Source organism: Polyodon spathula, chromosome 1 (assembly GCF_017654505.1).
Source record: "Polyodon spathula isolate WHYD16114869_AA chromosome 1, ASM1765450v1, whole genome shotgun sequence".
Classification (NCBI taxonomy): Eukaryota; Metazoa; Chordata; class Actinopteri; order Acipenseriformes; family Polyodontidae; genus Polyodon; species Polyodon spathula.
Window position 1 is genome coordinate 43,131,629 of NC_054534.1, and position 19,995 is coordinate 43,151,623.

Here is a 19,995-nt window from a genome sequence, read left to right on the forward strand (position 1 = left end):
CAACCAAACACAGAACACACACACACACAGACATAACAAGTAGTCCAGTGGCCCCGCCCGCATGCTCGTGCCAGAGTTCTGACTGAGCGCTCTCAGCTGTCAGTCTAGCACGTAGCAACACAACACAGACGCTCTCCATTAAAATATCTTGTCTTTAACCCAGGATTTGCATATCACAGGAAAGTAGAAGCGAGCAAACTCCGTATCCCTTCTATGAGAAGTGTGTAAATGATATTGCCCAAATTAAAAGTGGGTAAACCCTGTTTACCTGTGCATACCCTTGACTACATCACTGCAAGAAGAATATTAATGCACAAATATTCTTTCTCCAGGGAATGGTGAAGGTTATCATGGAGACCTGGAGTGCTGTAATGACATAGTACATGTTCAAATGTTATGGTGATATATATATATATATATATATATATATATATATATATATATATATATATATATATATATATATATATATATTAATTATTAATAAATGTGTGGAGTTTAAAGTAAAATTTCAAACCTGTGTGTCTTTGTAGAGCAAACCTCTCAGTTCCAGGGTACAAGGGTGATTGGTTGGACTGTGATTGTGGACTGGACTGTGATTGAATATTTGATTGGGGGAGCATACCGGAGCAGCTACGCACGCAAACAATTCAGACTTCTCTACAACAGCCTCTACAGACAGAGAAAGGTAAATTAATTAGAATGGAAAGATGAAAGCGAGAAACTGAATTAGTCAACAATGAGATAATCTTGGTCCATGAGAATTGCGTAATTTGTTAGCTATTACTCGTTTATGGCTAAATAAGCCAGTCTGGATAAAAGAAATTCATACTAATGAGTATGTCTCTGTCTTTGCCCAGTGTTTTAATGTGACAGTTTATCCATATCTAAAATTATGATTGAATGTAATTCAGTGCCGTTTTAAGGTTGTGTTGCTTTCTTATTGACAGAATTCTAACTTTAATAATTTAATGGAGGTTCATTTTTTCTCTTTTTCTAAACAGAGAGTTGGTCCTCACAGTGTTATAAGTTTTACGAGCAGCTTTAGTCACCTTTCAGTTCATCGGAGCGGTCAACTCGGCAGCAAACTGAAAAATGAAGAAAACACTCCGCATTCTCAGTTCATCAGAACAGCTCAACCATACAAACGGAAGGTTTTAACATTCCATATGTGTTCCTTATGTAATACTGTCAATCGTCTCTCTGAAGGGTAGTGTGGTAGTTTGGCAGAGTTCAATCTCTACAACTCCTGCTGATAGTGGAGGTTTTCTAATGAAGGTCCAATGCTAATGACACTAGAGGCTTTAAGTATCCAGCCCCTGGCTATGTAGACTGCATGTATGGTCCGGTTTATTTTTGCTTATTAATAAACCTATTTTATGCAACTTGCATAATCGGAACGAAAATGTCTCAGTGCTGCTAAATGCACCAGCTGCAAGCCACCCAGACATTGTCTTTCTTCTGGATATCTTTGTAGTAGTTCAATTTGCAATAATTTTCTCATCAATGATTAACTTGTTTTGAGGCGTGAGGTGTTTTGAGACTTGTGTCAAGGGTGTTAACCTTGCTTCTGATTCTGAGTCGTGCGATGAAAAAAAAAATAGAAGCAGGTTTTATTTTAGGTTTCAAAGCGACGTCACTCGGGTCACTCGCGTCCAGTGTGGATATGGCTTTAGATAGATTTTTCTGTATTTTGAATTTGCATTTAAATGCTGTTATGTTTTCATGTACCGGTAGGAAAAGTTGGTTTCCCTACACAAGTCAAGAAAAAAGTCCAAGGAGGAGCTGAACTTTTCTGAGGAGCATGATGCTCCCGAGTTCACTTACCCCTACAATGACCTGTTTGTGTGGGCAGTGCTTATGAGGCGACAGAAGATGGCTATGTTCCTTTGGCAACATGGGGAAGAGGCTATGGCAAAGGCTGTGGTGGCATGCAAGCTATACAGGGCCATGGCCCATGAAGCAAAGCAGAGCAACATGATGGATGATATCTCAGAGGAACTGAAGACCTACTCAAAGTAGGTTCCATTTTAACCCCATTGTATCTCACAGAGCTATAACATCTGAGTATACAATGAGTTTCCTTGTCTGAACTATGTCTTAACTAACTTTTAAAAAAGCAAGTAAGTGTTTATTTAACCCTGTATTTGGATTTAGAAGTGAAGGGGCCAACTGGGAATGGATATGTGAAGGGGCCAACTGGGAATGGTTACATTGAATGTGTATGAGGCCAGTAACATTTTTTTTTAAACAACTTAGAGTATATTTTTGAACCCGCCCACTTTCAATGTAGTCAATGTAGTGAAATATTTTTATTAAAGTACCAATATTTATTTTTTTCCTAGAGAATTTGGGCAGTTGGCTGTGGACCTTTTAGACAACACCTTCAGACAGAATGAGCGGATGGCCATGAAGCTTCTGACCTATGAGCTGAAGAACTGGAGTAACTCCACTTGCTTAAAGCTGGCGGTATCCTCAGGACTGCGGTCCTTTGTCTCTCACACTTGCACCCAGATGTTACTCACCGACATGTGGATGGGGCGCTTGAACATGAGGAAAAACTCCTGGTTCAAGGTAACATGGTGTGACAAGCCGTCAGTGAAATGTTGTCATTTTGCTAGAAATATTTTAGCTAGTTTTATCTAGTGCTAGTGCACTTGCACATTTTTACTTTAGAAAATAAGATTATCATACATGATCATTTATTTGGGATATGTAGCAAAATTGTGTTTTACCATTATTATCCTGGAAATAAAAAAGAAATACCTTTATGACAGTGCTCAGTAAGGTGTTAGTCCTTCACTTCGCTGTCCCAAAGTGCTCAGAAGAGTTACTGTTATATCTCAACTATACATATTAACTTATACATCGCATCAAGTATCTGTGACCGTTCCTCCTGAGAAAATTATGGATGTTGGCCATGTAGTATTGTATGAGCACTAACATGCTTCTGCTGTACTTTTTTAGGTTATCCTGAGTATCATGTTGCCTCCAACCATTTTAATGTTGGAGTTCAAAAGCAAGGCTGAAATGTCCCACATTCCTCAGTCCCAGGAGTTCCACCAGTTCAATTGGCATCATGCGGATCACGGGACCAACAATGGCCAAGACGAGCAGCCAATGGTAAATATTTCCTTTCTGCTTTGCTCTCCTTAAAACTGACACTTCATCACTAATTTTATTTGTCTGGATTTTTAATTAAATAATATAAAAGTAAAATGTATTTCATTATAGAATAGCTTAATGAATATAACCCCCCAAAGCAGATTCTTCGTTCTGTGACCTTTTTGATTATATTTTATGCGGTCAAGAGTTCCCTGTAGCTGTAACAGAATTGCAGTCACATTCCTAGCCCATTATCAATATTGTGATCTTATGGTAACAGCTTATTTAGTGTTATTCAAAGTGACTAGGCCAACCCTTGGTTTGTTAGAGAGTGTTACTGTTTAAGATATTCCTAAATATAGAAAACTGCCTGCAGGCTTATTAATTAACCAAACAGCACATACTTTTAGATACATTAGCTTGTGCTTGTGACCTGTTATTTACAATTTCTTATACAATGGAGTTGATGGGCCATATCCACAAATCTTTAACTTGTTTTTTAAAGTTTGATATTCATGACACTTTTCTAGACTCATGACTGAAATATTTTTTTTTTAAATGAATTTGATTGGACTTGCAACTGCAGCAAGCTATTATCTATTGGACATTAACCTGGAAAATAAATGAAAGTTAATACAGAATATTGTTTGTTTCAAAATATTTTGTTGACCAAAAAAATGTTAAAAATTCCATGTACTGACCATTTTCTCCTGTCTTTTGCCCTGAAGAGAGAGTATGATCCTGAGAAGGGGCAAGATAAATATGAAGAAAGCCCAGAATTCTCAGTCAGTACAACACAAAGGGAACTTCTGTGGACAAGGAAGGTCTATGAGTTCTACAACGCGCCCATTGTCAAGTTCTGGTTCCATACAGTGCGTAATCTTTCATGTTTGTTCTACAAGAAAATCATGCCATTGGTTTACAATTGATTTGCATTTACATAAAAAAACATTTTGAAAACATGTCACTTGAGTAAACACCCTGTACATCTAGTATGGCTATGTTTGCAAAGACTTTTAGCACCCAGAACTGAACTTTCTTTTTCTAGAATTTTGATGTTAGCATACTATATTTTTCTAGATTTTGGAAATACATGTTTCCAAGTAGTGTGCACTTTTTTTAATATAAATATTAATTACAAATACAATATATGTTGAGATATACACATCTCCAGACAGTCACTGATAAACCACTGAAATCTCAGTAGTAAGCCAAACTCTCCATGTACTTCAATCAATAAAGTCTTATCTTACAGTCCTTAAGATCATAGCATTGAATCACGGTGTTAGAAAGTATTTAATACAAAGGCACTTTTTCTTATTATAATTATAGTATTTGTAACCTGTTTTTGAAAATGTAATTGATTTGAAGTTAAGAATTGTACATCTTTTACCAGACATAATTTGTTTTAACTTGAAATTCATATTACAGTGAAGCTCTTGATAGTCGCATTGCTAAGTGAGGAAAAGTAGCCACATGAAACACACATTGAAAGAACTTAGTTTAAAAAAAAAAAAAAAAAAAAAAAAAAAAAAAAACTTCAATTAATTAGTTTTAATAGCCTATTGGCACCACTTTTACACAGCACAGTAACAAAACTTACAAACAAAAATTACAAATATAACAAATATAACAGAGAGCAGAATCAGGTTTATACTCACATCAAATATCTGAAAAGGAAAAAACTGAATCATTGAACGAGATAAAATAGTCCATGTTACAGATGTGTCTGTTTTCTCTGTTGCAGATAGCATATCTGGTATTCCTGATGTTGTTTACCTACACAGTCCTTGTGAAGATGGAACCCCAGCCCACAAGCCTTGAGTGGGTGGTCATTATCTACATTTTTACAACAGCAATTGAGAAAGTCCGGGAGGTAAATAAAGCTTTCAGCGGTTACCACAAAGATTACTGCATATTGCTCTTTCGTTAACATTTTATTATTCAATGAAAACATTTAAAAACACAGGAACAGCATGTTTTAAATCAAGGGTCTAAATATTAAAACACTTTTCTGATACTTGAAAGTGGTATGTTACGAACGTGTCCTTCAGTGTCTAAAATAACTGTGATAGGCCAGAATTGTATGTCCAATATTTGCTAGTTTCTTGGGATTGCTTCTTGAACATTCCCACTTTTGTCAGCATACCTGAAAGGTGCATAAGGGACATTGTGTCTTGCACAATCTGGAAACTGCTTAAAACTGCCTTGTTATGTATTGCCATGAAAAAGATATTATCGCACAGTTGTTAGTTACAGGTTAGACGCAGTCTGTGAAAGGTGCATTTTATCTCTTTAATCTCAAATTGTTGTGCTAATTATGTATTTTTAACATGTAAAAGACACGTGCTTGATTCTCATAAGCCTCATACTACTTAAAACGTTTTGCTTACCCTTGCAACAAGTGTCTGCACAGTGTGCCTATAAAGAAATCACTACCTTTTAATTTTCAATTTTATTTCAATTCTTCTTTCATTGAGACCTAATACATACCATAAACTCTGGAGTTTAATAAAAAGTAATTATTTTTGTTACATTCAAAATGTGGCATGACATTGAAACAAAAGAAAAGACAAATATTTCACATTTGAGGTTTAAAGGAGGATCGGCAGGCATTTTAAGCTTTTATCTAAACCGATATATAACAAACACATCTATGTATAGTATGCTAAGAACAACAATTATATTTGTATTATTGATTGCTATGAAGCTTTCAGCCAAAGAACCAGTTTTGGGTGCTGTATGCCAAGGCATGTCTCAAGCTCCACCCCGTTCATCACATAAACTGTGCCATTGATTTTCTACCATACTTTATTCTCAAAGTAGGTACAAGTAGATATAATACCTGAAGCCCTGCTCGTAATTTCATTATACTGAATTGTCAGTTCAAAACAGTGACAAGTACCTCATCCATTTCACATAATTCCCTTCAAAATATAAACAAACATACATATGGCAGAATTCATTTACAAGCTGATGGACTCAAATAAAGTTTGTTATCATTAGAAACAACAGTTAAAGTTCGACATTGTTAAAAAGTATTATTAACGTGATATATATATATATATTATAATATAATCTATATATATATCTTATATATATTTCTATATATCATATATATAGTAATTCAACATATATATAGTATTAAAGTAGCATATATTTAACTTTCAGTCTCAGTCAAGTTGCTATTGTTCTAACAACCATACTTATTCTATTCTTGATTTTTTATCCTCAATATTGAAAACAGTAAGTATAAACACATGCATTTTATGTATATTGCACATTTAGTATCACTGTCTTATTTTTTTTTTGTAAAGGTCTTTATGTCTGAGCCAGGAAAATTCAGTCTGAAGATCAAAGTCTGGTTTAATGAGTACTGGAACTTCACAGATTCTTTAGCCATTGTTCTGTTTGCAATCGGGTTTGGTTTACGCTGGACAGATAAGCCTGTGCAGACAGCAGGGAGGATTATTTACTGCCTGGACATTATTTTCTGGTATTTGCGACTTCTGGACTTGTTTGCTGTGAACCAACATGCAGGCCCATATCTGACAATGATTCGAAAGATGGTGAGTATTGGCGCAGCTATCCATCATACAGTGTAAGTTGGCTTTGATCTACAAAAGTCTGTTTTCCAGCAATTGCTAATCAAGACAAGACGCATTACTGGACCCAACACCTAATATAAACCCTGCAAATTTCTCCGATTTTTTGCTGTGCACATTGTTACTGAAAAAAAGCTTGCACTGGAATTTGCATTTATATATAATATATATAATTTTTATATTATATATTACTGTGCATAATAGAGAGGGATTAAATTTGCTTTGTCATGTGAGGTGTACATATGTGTTCTTGATAACAGATGTGGACTGTCAATACACTGATATTGAACTTATCAGCATTCTTCTAATAGTATTAATAATACAGTAATTGAATTCTAATCCACAAACATATACTGGTACATACAGTGGATTCGAAAATGAACATTCACTACCCTATGTATGTTTATGAATCGTTTAGGTTACAGTGCTTTATAAATAAAACCTAATTTAATTACAAAAAACAAAAATAATCTTTTTTTTTTTTTTTTTTTTAGACTGCAAATATGTTTTACATAGTGATATTGATGGCCATTGTACTGCTTAGCTTTGGGGTATCAAGAAAAGCTATTCTTTCACCAGATGAGTCCCCTTCATGGAAGCTGGCTCGAGATATTGTATTCCAGCCATATTGGATGATATTTGGTGAAGTCTATGCTGATGAAATTGATGGTATGTAATTGCTGAAATCACATGTAAACCATGCATTCATATATTGCTATTCATTAACAAAAGTGAGTCTAGTTGAGAAAGCTGTCTTTTAGTCAGGTTTAATGGATGCTTGCTGTTTTTGCAACTATGATATTTTATTTTTGTGTTTCAAAGGAATACATCATACCCTCTGTGCTTAATCTACTGTATATATAGTATTCCTTCTAATTTAAGAGGCAGCCCAAATTTCTCACCCTCAACTTGAAAAAATCAAATAAAGACGCATTTACAAAGATGCATTTACTCATATAAGAAACAAAGTATGGAGGCAGTTTGCAGCCGTCTGCTGTCACACAGAGTACTACAGTTATGGTGTGCATCTCATTTTCAGTTGTGATTTCTCACTCCTGTTTTTGTCCGTTTTGGTGAACTGTGGTATTGCTTGGCAAGTAGAAAAATACGGGGTCTGATTAGAACTGAGCCTAATAACGAAACGCTGCTGCTGTGGTAAACAGGAAGTCTTGCCCGGAGCTGAGCTGATTGTGAGGTCCTGATTGGCTGGGGGGCGTGCCCGGGGAGCCTACACCTGATTGAAGCAGCAGCTCCAGTTGGAGGCTACTGCACCACAGCCATGGCTAGACAGGCGGGCGCAGAGCGAAAGCTTGTTTTGTTTACATCGAGGAGGAGAGTGTCTTCTCTGCAGGATAACTACTATGGAAGCCTTCTGCTGCCAGTCAGTCACGTTGCTGTTTGTGTACTCGAGTAGTCACATCTTTTGTTGGCGATTTTAATATATGCATCACTATACTGTACTCAAATTTAAGATGTAGGCCATTTTTTCAATGAAAAAAATTGGTTAAAAAGGTGCATCTTAAATCTGAAGGAATATGGTACATTTGTCTATTTATTAGCCCATTATACGTATGTGTTCTTAATCTATTACCTTGTCTGCACTCAGGAATATTGGGCATGGTGGATGAAGTCACAACCATAGTTTACCTTTGTGACTGCCTCTTAGCAAGCCTAAGCAAGGGGTAATTTCTAGGGGCCAGTATAAAAATGACTACTAAGGCTGAGCACCCTGACTCATTGAGTTTGTCATAGATTTTCTTGCTCAGAGACCCTAAGATAAATTATGCTGGAGGCTGGTGACCAAAATGTACTAAGAGAATTTGTTAGAATTCAGAATTTGTTTCTAACAGCCTGTGAAGAGGATCCAGACTGCCCACCTGGATCCTTTCTGACCCCATTTCTGCAGGCGGTGTATCTCTTTGTTCAGTACATCATACTGGTCAATCTGCTTATTGCTGTCTTCAAGTAAGTTATACCATATTTTCAAACAGCATAAGCCTTTGTTGTATTATACCATGTATTTATCATGCTTCATTATGTTTAACCACATTTCTTTTCTTAATACTTTGACATACTTATCTGTGATTTTATGTTGCTGTTCTTTACTACAGTTTGTTATACTTTAACCATGGTACTGAATATTTCAGCAAACTTATAAAGAATTAGGTTTCCAGATGGTAACCACCATCCTCAGTAATAAAAAAAAAGCTTACTACACCCAACTATATGCACAGCTAATAATATGTAATTATTGATTCATATATATATCAAGATTAATAGCGCTTAATGTTTAATTGCTTGACAGCCCATATATATATAATATATATATATCTATATATCATATATATTATATTATATATCTATATATATATATATATATAAATATATATATATATGGCAAAATGTACAGTCTAAAAAAAAAAACGTGTCTGATTTTCTGCATTTTTGCATATTTTTGACACAACGTTATCAGATCTTCAACCAAATCTAATATTAGATAAAAGGGACCCTGAGTGAACAAATAACACAATATTTTGATACTTATTTCATTTATTTATTAATAATAAATTATAAAAGCAGAAATGCTTCAACTCAATGACATTTGTGGGTTTTCTAGCATAAACTGCTCATTTCAAGGTCCAGCCACAACATCTCAACGTGGTTTATGTCTGGACTTTGACTAGGCCATTCCAAAACTTTAAATTTCTTGTTCTTCAACCATTCTGATATAGACTTGCTTGTGTGTTTTGGATCATTGTCTTGCTGCATGACCCAGCTGTGCTTCAGCTTCAGCTCACGGACGGATGGCCTGACATTTTCCTGCAGAATTCTCTGATACAGAGCAGAATTCATGGTTCCTTCAATGATGTCAAGTCGTCCAGGTCCTGATGCAGCAAAGCATCCCCAAATCATAATACTACCTTCACCATGCTTGACCAATGGTATGAGGTTCTTACTGTTGAATGCAGTGTTTGGTTTTCGCCAGACATAACGGGGGCCCATGTTGGCCAAAGTGTTCCACTTTTGACTCATCTGTCCATAGAACATTAGTGAGCAGTGGTTTCCGCCTTGCTAATCTGCCATGAACCCCATTTTGTCCAGTGTGTTTCTGATGGTGGAGTCGTGAACAATGACCTTAGCCGAGGCGAGAGAGGCCTGCAGATCCCTGGATGTTGTTCTAGGGTTCTTTTTGACTTCCTAGACAACTTTATGCCTTGCTTTTGGAGAGATTTTGGCAGGACGCCCACTCCTGGGAAGATTCAGTACAGTCCCAAACTTTCTCCATTTAGACAGTATGGCTTTGACTGTGGTTTGGCCCTGGAGCCCCAGAGCCCCAGAGCCCCAGAGCCCCAGAGCCCCAGAGCCTTGAGAAATGGTTACCCTTTTCAGACTGACAGGCATCAACAACTTTTTTTCCCCGGAGGTCTTTAGGAATTTCTTTTGATTGTGGCATGGCCTGCCTGTAGAACCTGTGTGCTTACAATTTCACTCTGATGGTAAGGGCTAAAGTTAGTCAGATTTATATTGGGCAGGGCTGGCCCAAATCAGCCCTGATTTTTAACCAAAGTTTTCAAACAGCTGACCCTAATTATCCATTTAATTGGGTAGGAGTTAACTACGGGGGCAATAATTTTTTCACACCTGAAGATTGCATGTTTGATTACCTTTCACACCAAACAAATGAAAGAAGCACCAAACTTTGGTGTCATTTTTTTTCTCTCAGACTCCCTATACTACTGTAACCCACAAAAAGATCTGACCAAATTCAATGTGAAAAATGTGCAGAAATACAGAAAATCAGACAGGGGGCAAATACTTTTTCACGGCACTATATATATATATATATATATATATATATATATATATATATATATATATATATAGATACCAACTTTCATCTACAGACCTTATCGTTCATCATTTGTTTGGTCCTCCTTCTCCTCTGCCTCCACCTTTTCTAGGGGGAATGTGGCCTCAAGTGCCACTTGTCTTGCCCGCTGGCTTAGTTTCATCTAATTCATATAGTTAGTTGATTTATAGTTATGCCAGCATAGGGTCTGCTATCGAGCTACAATGGGCAAGGAGATGGGCCAAATTCAAATAACAAATCATGTACGGACATATGTATCTGTCAATTCAATAAATCATTCCTTTCATTCCATTGGTGGGTGTTTCCTTTCTGAAGTAATGTGTTTTATGCTGTTGTAAAATAATAGAAAAAAAAAAGTTAAAATGCACATATAATAGTCTTTAAATAAGGTAAAACAAAATAGTTTTATTGAGATGTACAGTTTGTGATTTGTTTGCTAACATCCCCTTTTTCTAATATGACAGCAATGTGTACAATGATATGAAATTAATCTCCAGCAAACTGTGGAAGTATAACCGCTACCGTTACATCATGACCTATCATGAGAAGCCTTGGCTGCCACCGCCTTTGATTATCTTAAGTCATATAACTCTATATATCAGCCACCTGTGTCGACATCAAGCAAATAACGAGCTTGACCAAGAAAAAGATGATGTTGGTTTAAGTAAGTTAAAGTTTCTTAAATTTAATTACAGTACTTTAAGATTTTAGTATAGCGTATTTAAGACAAGGTGAAGAATACAAGCTATTTTATCAAAACTAAAGTCAGTGTGTACAGATGAAAAAATTAATATTCTTTTTTTTAAATTATATTCCCAAATCAAGAAATCTTCATAACCTCATAGCTTAAAGTATGTTGTTCAGTATTGTACTTTATTATAAATACACTGTTTAGCATATTTCTTCTGACAAGATGACTTAGGACTTTTTGGATATCATATTTTTTCTACAAATAAGTTCACAATATTTATCATGCTAATCTTTACACACTGTGATCATTTTTTTTCTTCTTCAAAGAGCTGTACTTGAGCAAAGAGGAACTGAAGAAGCTGCATGATTTTGAAGAAAAGTGTGTGATAAAGTACTTTTGTGAAAAGAATGAAAATCTCCATTCAAGCCATACTGAAAGAATAAAAGTTACAACAGAAAGGTAAGATGTCCAAATACTTTAATATCACATTAGCTACAGTATTCTGGTGTTTCAGATGTAAATTAAAATGTTTAGGAACTAATGGAACCTGATGTACTGGTGCTTGTATTTTTAACCAAAAGTTGAAAAATGTTTATCAAGTTGCAAACAATGTAATGTTTGCGATACTGAGCTTCCCACCCCTGGAGTTGTTGGTAGAATTATTGCCGTGATGTGTCTTTTCTGGGTGTTTTGAGCAGTTGTGCTTTTTTGTGGGCTCTCTCATATTTTCCATTTTATATTACATTTATTCAAAATACACATTTTTGAGTCATCGATTTTATGTTCAGTATTTAAGAACATGCATTTTTTTTTTTGTTATGTAACTGTTATGTTATAACCACTATGGTTTGTTATAAGCCAGTCTTTTTGCTTTCATAATCCCAGAGTTATGTTGGTGTGACGCATAATAGGATATTGTGGCGGTGGCGTGTGGTGGGTTCTCAGCGGCGGTAATGAAGACACAATTAGGAATTCCTTTTGGACTCTTAAAAGTGCAGTTTAATATTTGCTCTTACAGAAAAATGGATTTAGCTCCTTTACACTCCCCAGCAACAACAACCCCTTGCAGCGTTCATGGTTAATGCTCATTGGCTGAGGTTACAGTAACTTATTTACATAATCCCACACTATTCACGCAGTGGCAGAGACATTCACAACAGTAGCTCATATACACACACAACAATAAAATAACAGCATTTCAACACTAAAAATTAAGAGACCTACTCATGGAAACGATAATCCCATTCCCCCCGCAAGTTCAACACAGAACACACAAATTCCCAGTCCTCATTCTCATTTGACCAAATGCTACAATATTATTAAACACAAAAAACAATGTTTTACTTGATGGCAAGAGCTGACAATTGTGACAAAGACGGGAAATTGTCAGGTAAGGCCATCGCTGCGCCCTTACCTGGCCCATGTTCTGACAAGGCTTTCTAGCACACACTGCTTAACTGGTACATTAGGTCGGTTCACTTCAGGCAACATGTGTAGTCACCACTGGTCAGATCAGTTCAGGTCTAAAACCAGAACAACCACGGTTGTCATAGAATTATATGTGAATTAAAAAAGCTAATTAGAATAGTTGGAATATTAACACATCTGGAGTGAGACAAGTTAAGTATTATGTAGTTTTCCAAGTATACAAATATTTACAACTGCGTAACAGTGGAGATCTGTGCTGACTTTTTGGCGCATGCATGGTACTGCAGGAAAGGGGCAGCAGCCTCGTAGATCCATTTGTCTGTCATGGCAATGACATGAGGAGGTGGGGAAGAGGCTGTGTTGGCTTTCCCTCTCTCTGAGCGGTTGACAGGCAGGCCTTGGGAGATAGCTGACCCTAAAAGATAACGCTGTGTTGTTCCCTCAGCCTGCCCCTCTAAGACGAAACAAGCCAGCTGGCGAAAGCTTTGCTGCCGGACTGAGCATGGCCGGAGAAGAACGAGCACTAAGGCAATGAATTAAAAAGAAAAGGAATTTTTAGTAGCGGGGAAAAACTTGGGCAGAATCCCGAACAGTGCACACAGGTTGAGGGAATGGGTGAGAGTAGGATGGAGACCTGGGCCGTGCGGATAGCGACAGTCAGGGTAATGCTGCCGAGTGCAGAACCTTTATTTTGTAGTTTTATTACTGGGTTTTATTTTCCGTTTTTCTTTCTTTCGAGCACCTGTGCGTGTGCCGGTGTATACCTGTGTTGGTAATCCTGTGGACCTGATTACCATTGCTGGTATTCAGGCCACAGAAAACAGTACCCTCTGCGGACTAAAGAGAGAAAAAAAAAAAGGAAAATAATAAAACTGGGCACAAGTGTCAGTGAATTGGCCACCATCCTTCCACAAACTGTCATAACCATTTCAGGTTTTTGTCTTTATTTTTTGATGAATTATGTTTGTGTTTATGAAGGACACAAAAACACACGTTTGATAGGCTGGAAAATAAATTTGTGGCATACTAATGTATGGAACCCCTAAAGGTCTAAAAATTTTAAATGGGAGGCTACTATCCTGTGCGCATGACTTATTAGAACATCATGTGCTCACGAGATAGTAAGTCTTGTGCACGCAATAGTAGCCTCCCTTTAGGGGTTCCATAGTAATGAGATCGTTGAAAGGAGACAAATAATATGTTACACAAGCATTTTCTAACCAATCAATCCATGAACTTTATAGATGTTTCTTATCCATTTATGACAGCGACTCTTCTAAACTTCTAAATTATATCTATTAGGCTATTTTAGAGAACTTTTGAATCCCCAGCAACCCACTGATGACTACACATGTTGTCTGACGTGAACCCACCTACTGTACCAGTTAAGCAGTGTGTGCTGGAAAGCCATGTCAAAATATGGGGCAGGTAAGGGCGCAGTGGCGGTCTTACTTGACAGTTTCCTGTCTTTTTAGGCATTGTCAGCTCTTACTGTCAAGTAAAACCTATTTTTTTTGTGTTTAATATCCATTGTTTTTTCATTGGAAGACTGATTTTAAAACATGGTATTTATATGCAATGAAAGTAGATCCATCTGTTTAGATTTCCGTCCTCTGTATATCTTAAGGGAGGTTTTTGGTTTGCTATTTATTTATTTGTGGTGCAACTTTTATTATTTGGTATTAAATTTTTTACAATTTAAAAAAAAAAAGAATACTTTTATATGTTTATATTAGGCTAGCTATTTGACTGATTATTAATAACAACTTGAATATATTAATAACACGTTTTATTTTATTACATTGGTTCAAATGGCGTCATTAGGAGGAGAACGGCACATTTCCATACAATCGATTCAACCATTTCATCACTTAATATAAACAAGATAATAGCCTAATAATCATGAACAACAGGATCTCCCGGATACTTGTAACTCTGTTAACTAGGGATTTCAACATGTAAATACAACTCTGGGGTAACTCACATACAAAAAAAAAAATTAAATAAATAGAATAGAATAATACTTTTAAGCGCTGCCTTTACTTCTTGTTTTATTTGAATGCAGCTACCTTAGTGCCTTCATAACTATACGGTATGTACTGTGCATCACAGTTCACAGGGTAGGAGGCTTTTGAACTTAAATGATAAGTCAAATGCTACAAATCCATAATTGTTTGTGAGCAATATATTAGGTGATTTTTGTGTTAGGAAAGAAACCCTCAAACAGTTGGTAATATGAATTATCATGTGCAGTATATTGTTTGTAATATGTTATCATACACAATTTATTAGTATTATGAATATAGATATTTTATGTTTTAAAGTGTGTATAATGCATATAAATTAACTATATACTGACTAATATGGCTGTAAATATTTAAAGGGGCACAATTTTATTATTTGCTACATCAACTTCTGGAGTCCCCATTGGAGATAGCACTGTCGATCATGGTGGTGAAGCCTGACTTACCCCTCAAAATAGAGTTTAAACAAGGCTCTGCCAGCCACTCTTACCTATAACAGCGCTAATGCACCGTTATCATATCCTTTTACATACTGTATACCTAACAAAATCACTGTTTTTTGTAGAGGTACTTTGGATAAACATATCTTCAATACGGGTGTTCATGACCAAGGTCTTGTTTTCTAAAGGATTAGTGAAAACAGTAAAGACCAGCCATTATTATGAAAATTGTTTTTTAAATGTAGATAGAGCATAGAGGTGTTTATTAATTAAAATGTTGTAGAGTTGAAAAATGGTATCTTGTTTCTGATCTTGGTGCTTGAAAGAATGGTGTTGCATACACACACCCTCAGTGTGTTTTCTTCTGACACAAAAGATCTTTACAATGTTTATATTTCTATTATATCTATATATATATATATAATTATATATATATATATATATATATATATCTATATATATATATAGTATTATATATATATATATATATATATATTATAATGCTTGCCTTGTATAAAAGACAGCTGCACCTTATAAGGGGTGGAAGTATTATATCTGACCAATACCATTCAACAGTTCATAAAGTCTGAACATGTTTTAAAACATGTTGTCTGTTTACTTTATGTATGTTTCCATTTTCTACATGTTACAGAGCTGAAGAGATGTTCATGCAGTTAAAAGAGGTCACTGAGAAAGTCTGCTTCATCAAGGAGTCCTTGCAGTCTCTGGACAGTCAGCTAGGGCATCTTCAGGACCTCTCTGCCCTGACTGTCGACACTCTGACAGTCATGTCTGCAGTGGACAACTTGAAAGTGGAAGAAGCCTTCTTGGCCCACAAGAAGCATGCCTCCTGTAGAAAGCTGCCTCACAGCTGGAGCAACCCAAAGCTGGTGGATAACTCCAATGAAGAAATCACAAAGAAGTACAACTACTACAGCAGCCCACCCTCCCTGCTTCGAAACCTGGCACAGAGTCAGCAGCCTTCAGAGTGCTATGATCCGGAAGATAAAGAGGAGGAGGTACTGGAGTCTCAAACAGCCATAAAGCTCAACTGCCATCAGCTGGGAATGGAAAAAGAGATGGATACTTCCAAGGTGTTGTCTGAACCTCAGTCTACTAAGAAGTGTGGTCAATTCCTGCTGGTGCCATCCCATGCAGTCTGCATGAATGTGTCATTCCCATACACACCTACCAGATATGGTACCCAGGCCGAGAAAAGCATTTGCAGCACACCTGCCCAGCTCTTCTTTCAGAAATCATCCACTTCTGTCAAAGACACAGTAGACTATCATGGGAAAAGCTGGGACTCCATGGTTCAGCTGCAACGGGACAAGTATAACCATGGGACTGACAAGCAACTGCTTAGTCCTCAGTCTTCCACCCAGGTCAGTCATATGTCCCTGCTGTCAGAGAGTCACAGTGAAGGATGTTCTGCTGGGTACGTCAACTTGGCTTTCAGTGAGGGCAATGAACCTGGAATATGCAACCAGGTTCAAAGAAGGGAGGGGAGGATGTGCATTCATTCAGAGTACAATACAGACTGTAACTGCACCTGCAGCAAATTTAGAAAAGTCCAGATCAAGGAGTCAGATTCTTTCTCCTACAACTGGGACCGCTGCGGAAACAGCACTGAGAGTTTAGAGTCTGAGCCCAAGCGATGGCGAAGCTCTGCCCTGTTCTTAATCAACCCCTTGAGAAGGAACAGCTGGGCGTGCTGCAGAAGCAGCAGTGTCAGGTCACTAAGAGAAGAAAAGTTGAGTAGAACAAGCAAAATTAAAGGTAAAAAGGGGGCACTCTGTGCTTATAAAGATTTATCACTGTAATTTTGCAGTTTTCCCATGCTTTTTCCATGGTTATACTATGCATTTACCATAGTTTACCATGTTTTGCCATGTTTTTAATATGCTTTAAACCAATACCTCTTTGTGCTTTTACAAAGCTTACCTATAATTTAACAACCTTTCACTATGCTTTATTACACGTTACCATGCTTATAAGGGTAGTGCTGAAACAATATGTGGTTTCTGACATGACTCCAATTAATGAAAATGACAGTACATCTTTGTTTGACTATGTTGTCTTGTGCATGGAAAACAGTTAACTGGCAAAAATCCTTCAACTGGCTCAAACAATTTTTCAAAAGAGAGGTAATAGGGAATTAGACCAGTTATGCCAGTGTCACCTGTACATTTAATTTAGATACATTTTGTTTTATAGATTTTGCAAAATCATCAGAACTCTACCAAACTGTGAGGTTCAAAAGAAAACCGCAGAGTCATTCCGAAAAGTCTACAAAGCAACAGAAGAAAACTGCAGAGCTATACGTACCAGTAAGTGAAGCAATACTACTGCTCTGGGCTGCTGAACAAAATACAACCTGTAAAAACATACAGCTTGTATATTCTTTCTATGTTTATTGTCACCCACCCATGGACTTCAATAAAACGTATTCTGCCTTTTTGTGGCTTTCTGGAGAACAACATTACTCAGTATTATTTATAGAATTTAGAATTGCAACTTCAGTTCCTACGCAATTAATGCTGCCTTACACTTGAAAAGTGTCCTTATAATAAAGTTTAAAAAAGTTACAAACATAAAAATACTTGAATTGGCGTTCTCACACTAGTGTCGGAAAATGTTGCATTACATACCTGTCCTCTTTTTTTTGTCCAGGAAACAACTTTTAATGGATGTTCTCAAGTGAGCTCTGAGAGTACACCAATGACCAGCCAGAGTTGCTGTGAGGAGTTCAACAGGAACTGGTTTACTATATCCAGCTTCAAACAACTAAGTAAGCTACGGAACCCATTTCCTTGACCCCACCCCCAAGTTCAAGTTTCACGTCTATTTATGTACTTCAAAAGCAGAACAGGCATGATGCATTCCAGAATGGGGATGTATGTTATTTAGACCTAGAAAGTGGTTTGTCAATACTTTTTAGGTAGTGTTAAAGACCATTTGAATTTGTTGTAGCAGAAGAAATGTTGAGCACCAATTGGGCCTAAATATGACGTTAGCTCATATTCCTTATGCAAGAGGTTCTAAAGGTGACACCAGACAACACAGCATATAATAGAATAAGAAAGCTTGATTTATATTTAAACCCAGCATTTTCAGGTATTTTAAAGACAGTAGATACTCTATAGCAGTAAAATTGTAATCATGGAAAAAATGTATGTTCATTAGTGTGCTGTTTATAACCGTTTAAGATTTTGTCAAATGTATCTTTCATTCATTCATCCATTCATTAATTTTTTGCAGGTTTAGAACACATTAGTTTACTACACCAGAAGCTTCAGAATCAAGAAAATAATTTGATCTCACTGCCGTCCTGTGAATTTGTAAGTTTGCCATGTCAGGTATCATGTTGAAAATGTGCATTGTTGCCCCATTGCCATCTACGCATGGAAGGACAGATATAACATCCCTCACATCACAAGAAGTTTTTTCTCTTCACAATTAAACATAATGCACAGGTTTTAGGTACAGAAATAACTGAAGAGAGCAACACTATTGTTATGCAGGGGTGCAAATTCTTTTGAAAATTGGGGCTAAACTGTTTTGATAAACGGTGTTAGACACAATTGTGTGCTGTACATTTATATGTAGAATTGTTTAAGACCAAACTTAACGAAACAAGAGTCCATTAATTCAGCTACACTCAATAGTTAGAAGGAAAGCTTTGCACATTGTTGATTCATTTTATTGATGGATTAGATTTACAATTAGCTGCAACAGCTGATTTGGTTTTAAAATAAATACGTGACTATATAATAATAATCTTTATTTTTATATAGCACCTTTCATAGTGGACCACCATCACAAAGCACTTTACAAGATACGAGACTAGGGTGTGTGAACTGCTTCAGCTGCAGAGTCACTTACAACAACGTCTCACCCAAAAGACTGAGCCCAAGGAGGTAAAGTGGCTTGCTCAGGGTCACACAATGAGTCAGTGGCTGAGCTGGGATTTGAACCAGAGACCTCCTGGTTACAAGCCTGTTTCTTTAACCACTAGACCAAACAGCCTCAATGCATATGCATCTCTTCAAACCATGATAATATTTTAACCAACAAAATATGTTTAACTTTTGCGGTAAAATGAAAAAGCTTGCAAACACAAAACATTATTTGAAAACTGCAAAATGCATTTATCATTACCTGTTGAGTCTACTATTGCCCATATAGCTTTTGACTTGCTGATTTAATTGATAATTGGGTAAAAGTGCGCTGCGAAGACATATTTGTGACCAGTCTCTGAAGTTAAATTTCCCACACAAACTATTATCATCTATGGTTGCTAAGGAATTAAAAAAAAAAAAGTTAAACATGTCTACTGGTGCCAGAATGTAATGTCGCTGGTACCCTGACACTAGAATCTAGTGCCTAGCACCAAATTTGCACCCCTGTTATGCCATTTCATTAGCTACCAAACCAAACCCCTATTGTTTTAAACTCTTGGTGCAGTGCAAGCATTGTTGCATACTAAGTGATGTCAGGACAATAAGCAACATATGGTTCCCTCCTGTACCAATGGATAAAACTGTAAACGTATGCTAGGGACGATGCGTTATACAGATGCATTGCAATGAAAAATAGCCAATGACATTTTACCAGAAGCTTTGAACTAACTGTAGTTCTTGTAGTTGTAACTACCTTTCCTCATTCCTGGTAAAGTTACAATAGTAATATAATAAAAGCTTTCAGCTCAGTTTTTTATGCCATCTAGAGCATGGCAAGAAGATAACCACTAGATAACACTGGTTCTTGCTAGATTATAGACCTGGATTATAAATGCAATAAGGCCCTTCAGGGTGTCAGTATACGTCCA

The 19,995-nt window shown here is 36.6% G+C and overlaps 1 protein-coding gene across 1 annotated transcript in view; it reads left to right on the forward strand.

The window, feature by feature from the left end:
* The window catches only part of LOC121319002 (transient receptor potential cation channel subfamily M member 6-like), a 73,147-nt gene that overhangs the window by 34,131 nt on the left and 19,021 nt on the right, over window positions 1–19,995 (forward strand). The window contains exons 14-29 of the mRNA XM_041256238.1: window positions 554–688; window positions 1,005–1,154; window positions 1,738–2,018; window positions 2,346–2,574; window positions 2,968–3,123; window positions 3,834–3,977; window positions 4,853–4,981; window positions 6,423–6,674; window positions 7,205–7,379; window positions 8,561–8,675; window positions 11,046–11,245; window positions 11,599–11,731; window positions 15,817–16,943; window positions 17,382–17,494; window positions 17,838–17,955; window positions 18,426–18,505. Coding sequence (XP_041112172.1) covers window positions 554–688; window positions 1,005–1,154; window positions 1,738–2,018; window positions 2,346–2,574; window positions 2,968–3,123; window positions 3,834–3,977; window positions 4,853–4,981; window positions 6,423–6,674; window positions 7,205–7,379; window positions 8,561–8,675; window positions 11,046–11,245; window positions 11,599–11,731; window positions 15,817–16,943; window positions 17,382–17,494; window positions 17,838–17,955; window positions 18,426–18,505 — 3,537 coding nt within the window. The remainder of the gene's footprint in view (window positions 1–553; window positions 689–1,004; window positions 1,155–1,737; window positions 2,019–2,345; window positions 2,575–2,967; window positions 3,124–3,833; window positions 3,978–4,852; window positions 4,982–6,422; window positions 6,675–7,204; window positions 7,380–8,560; window positions 8,676–11,045; window positions 11,246–11,598; window positions 11,732–15,816; window positions 16,944–17,381; window positions 17,495–17,837; window positions 17,956–18,425; window positions 18,506–19,995) is intronic.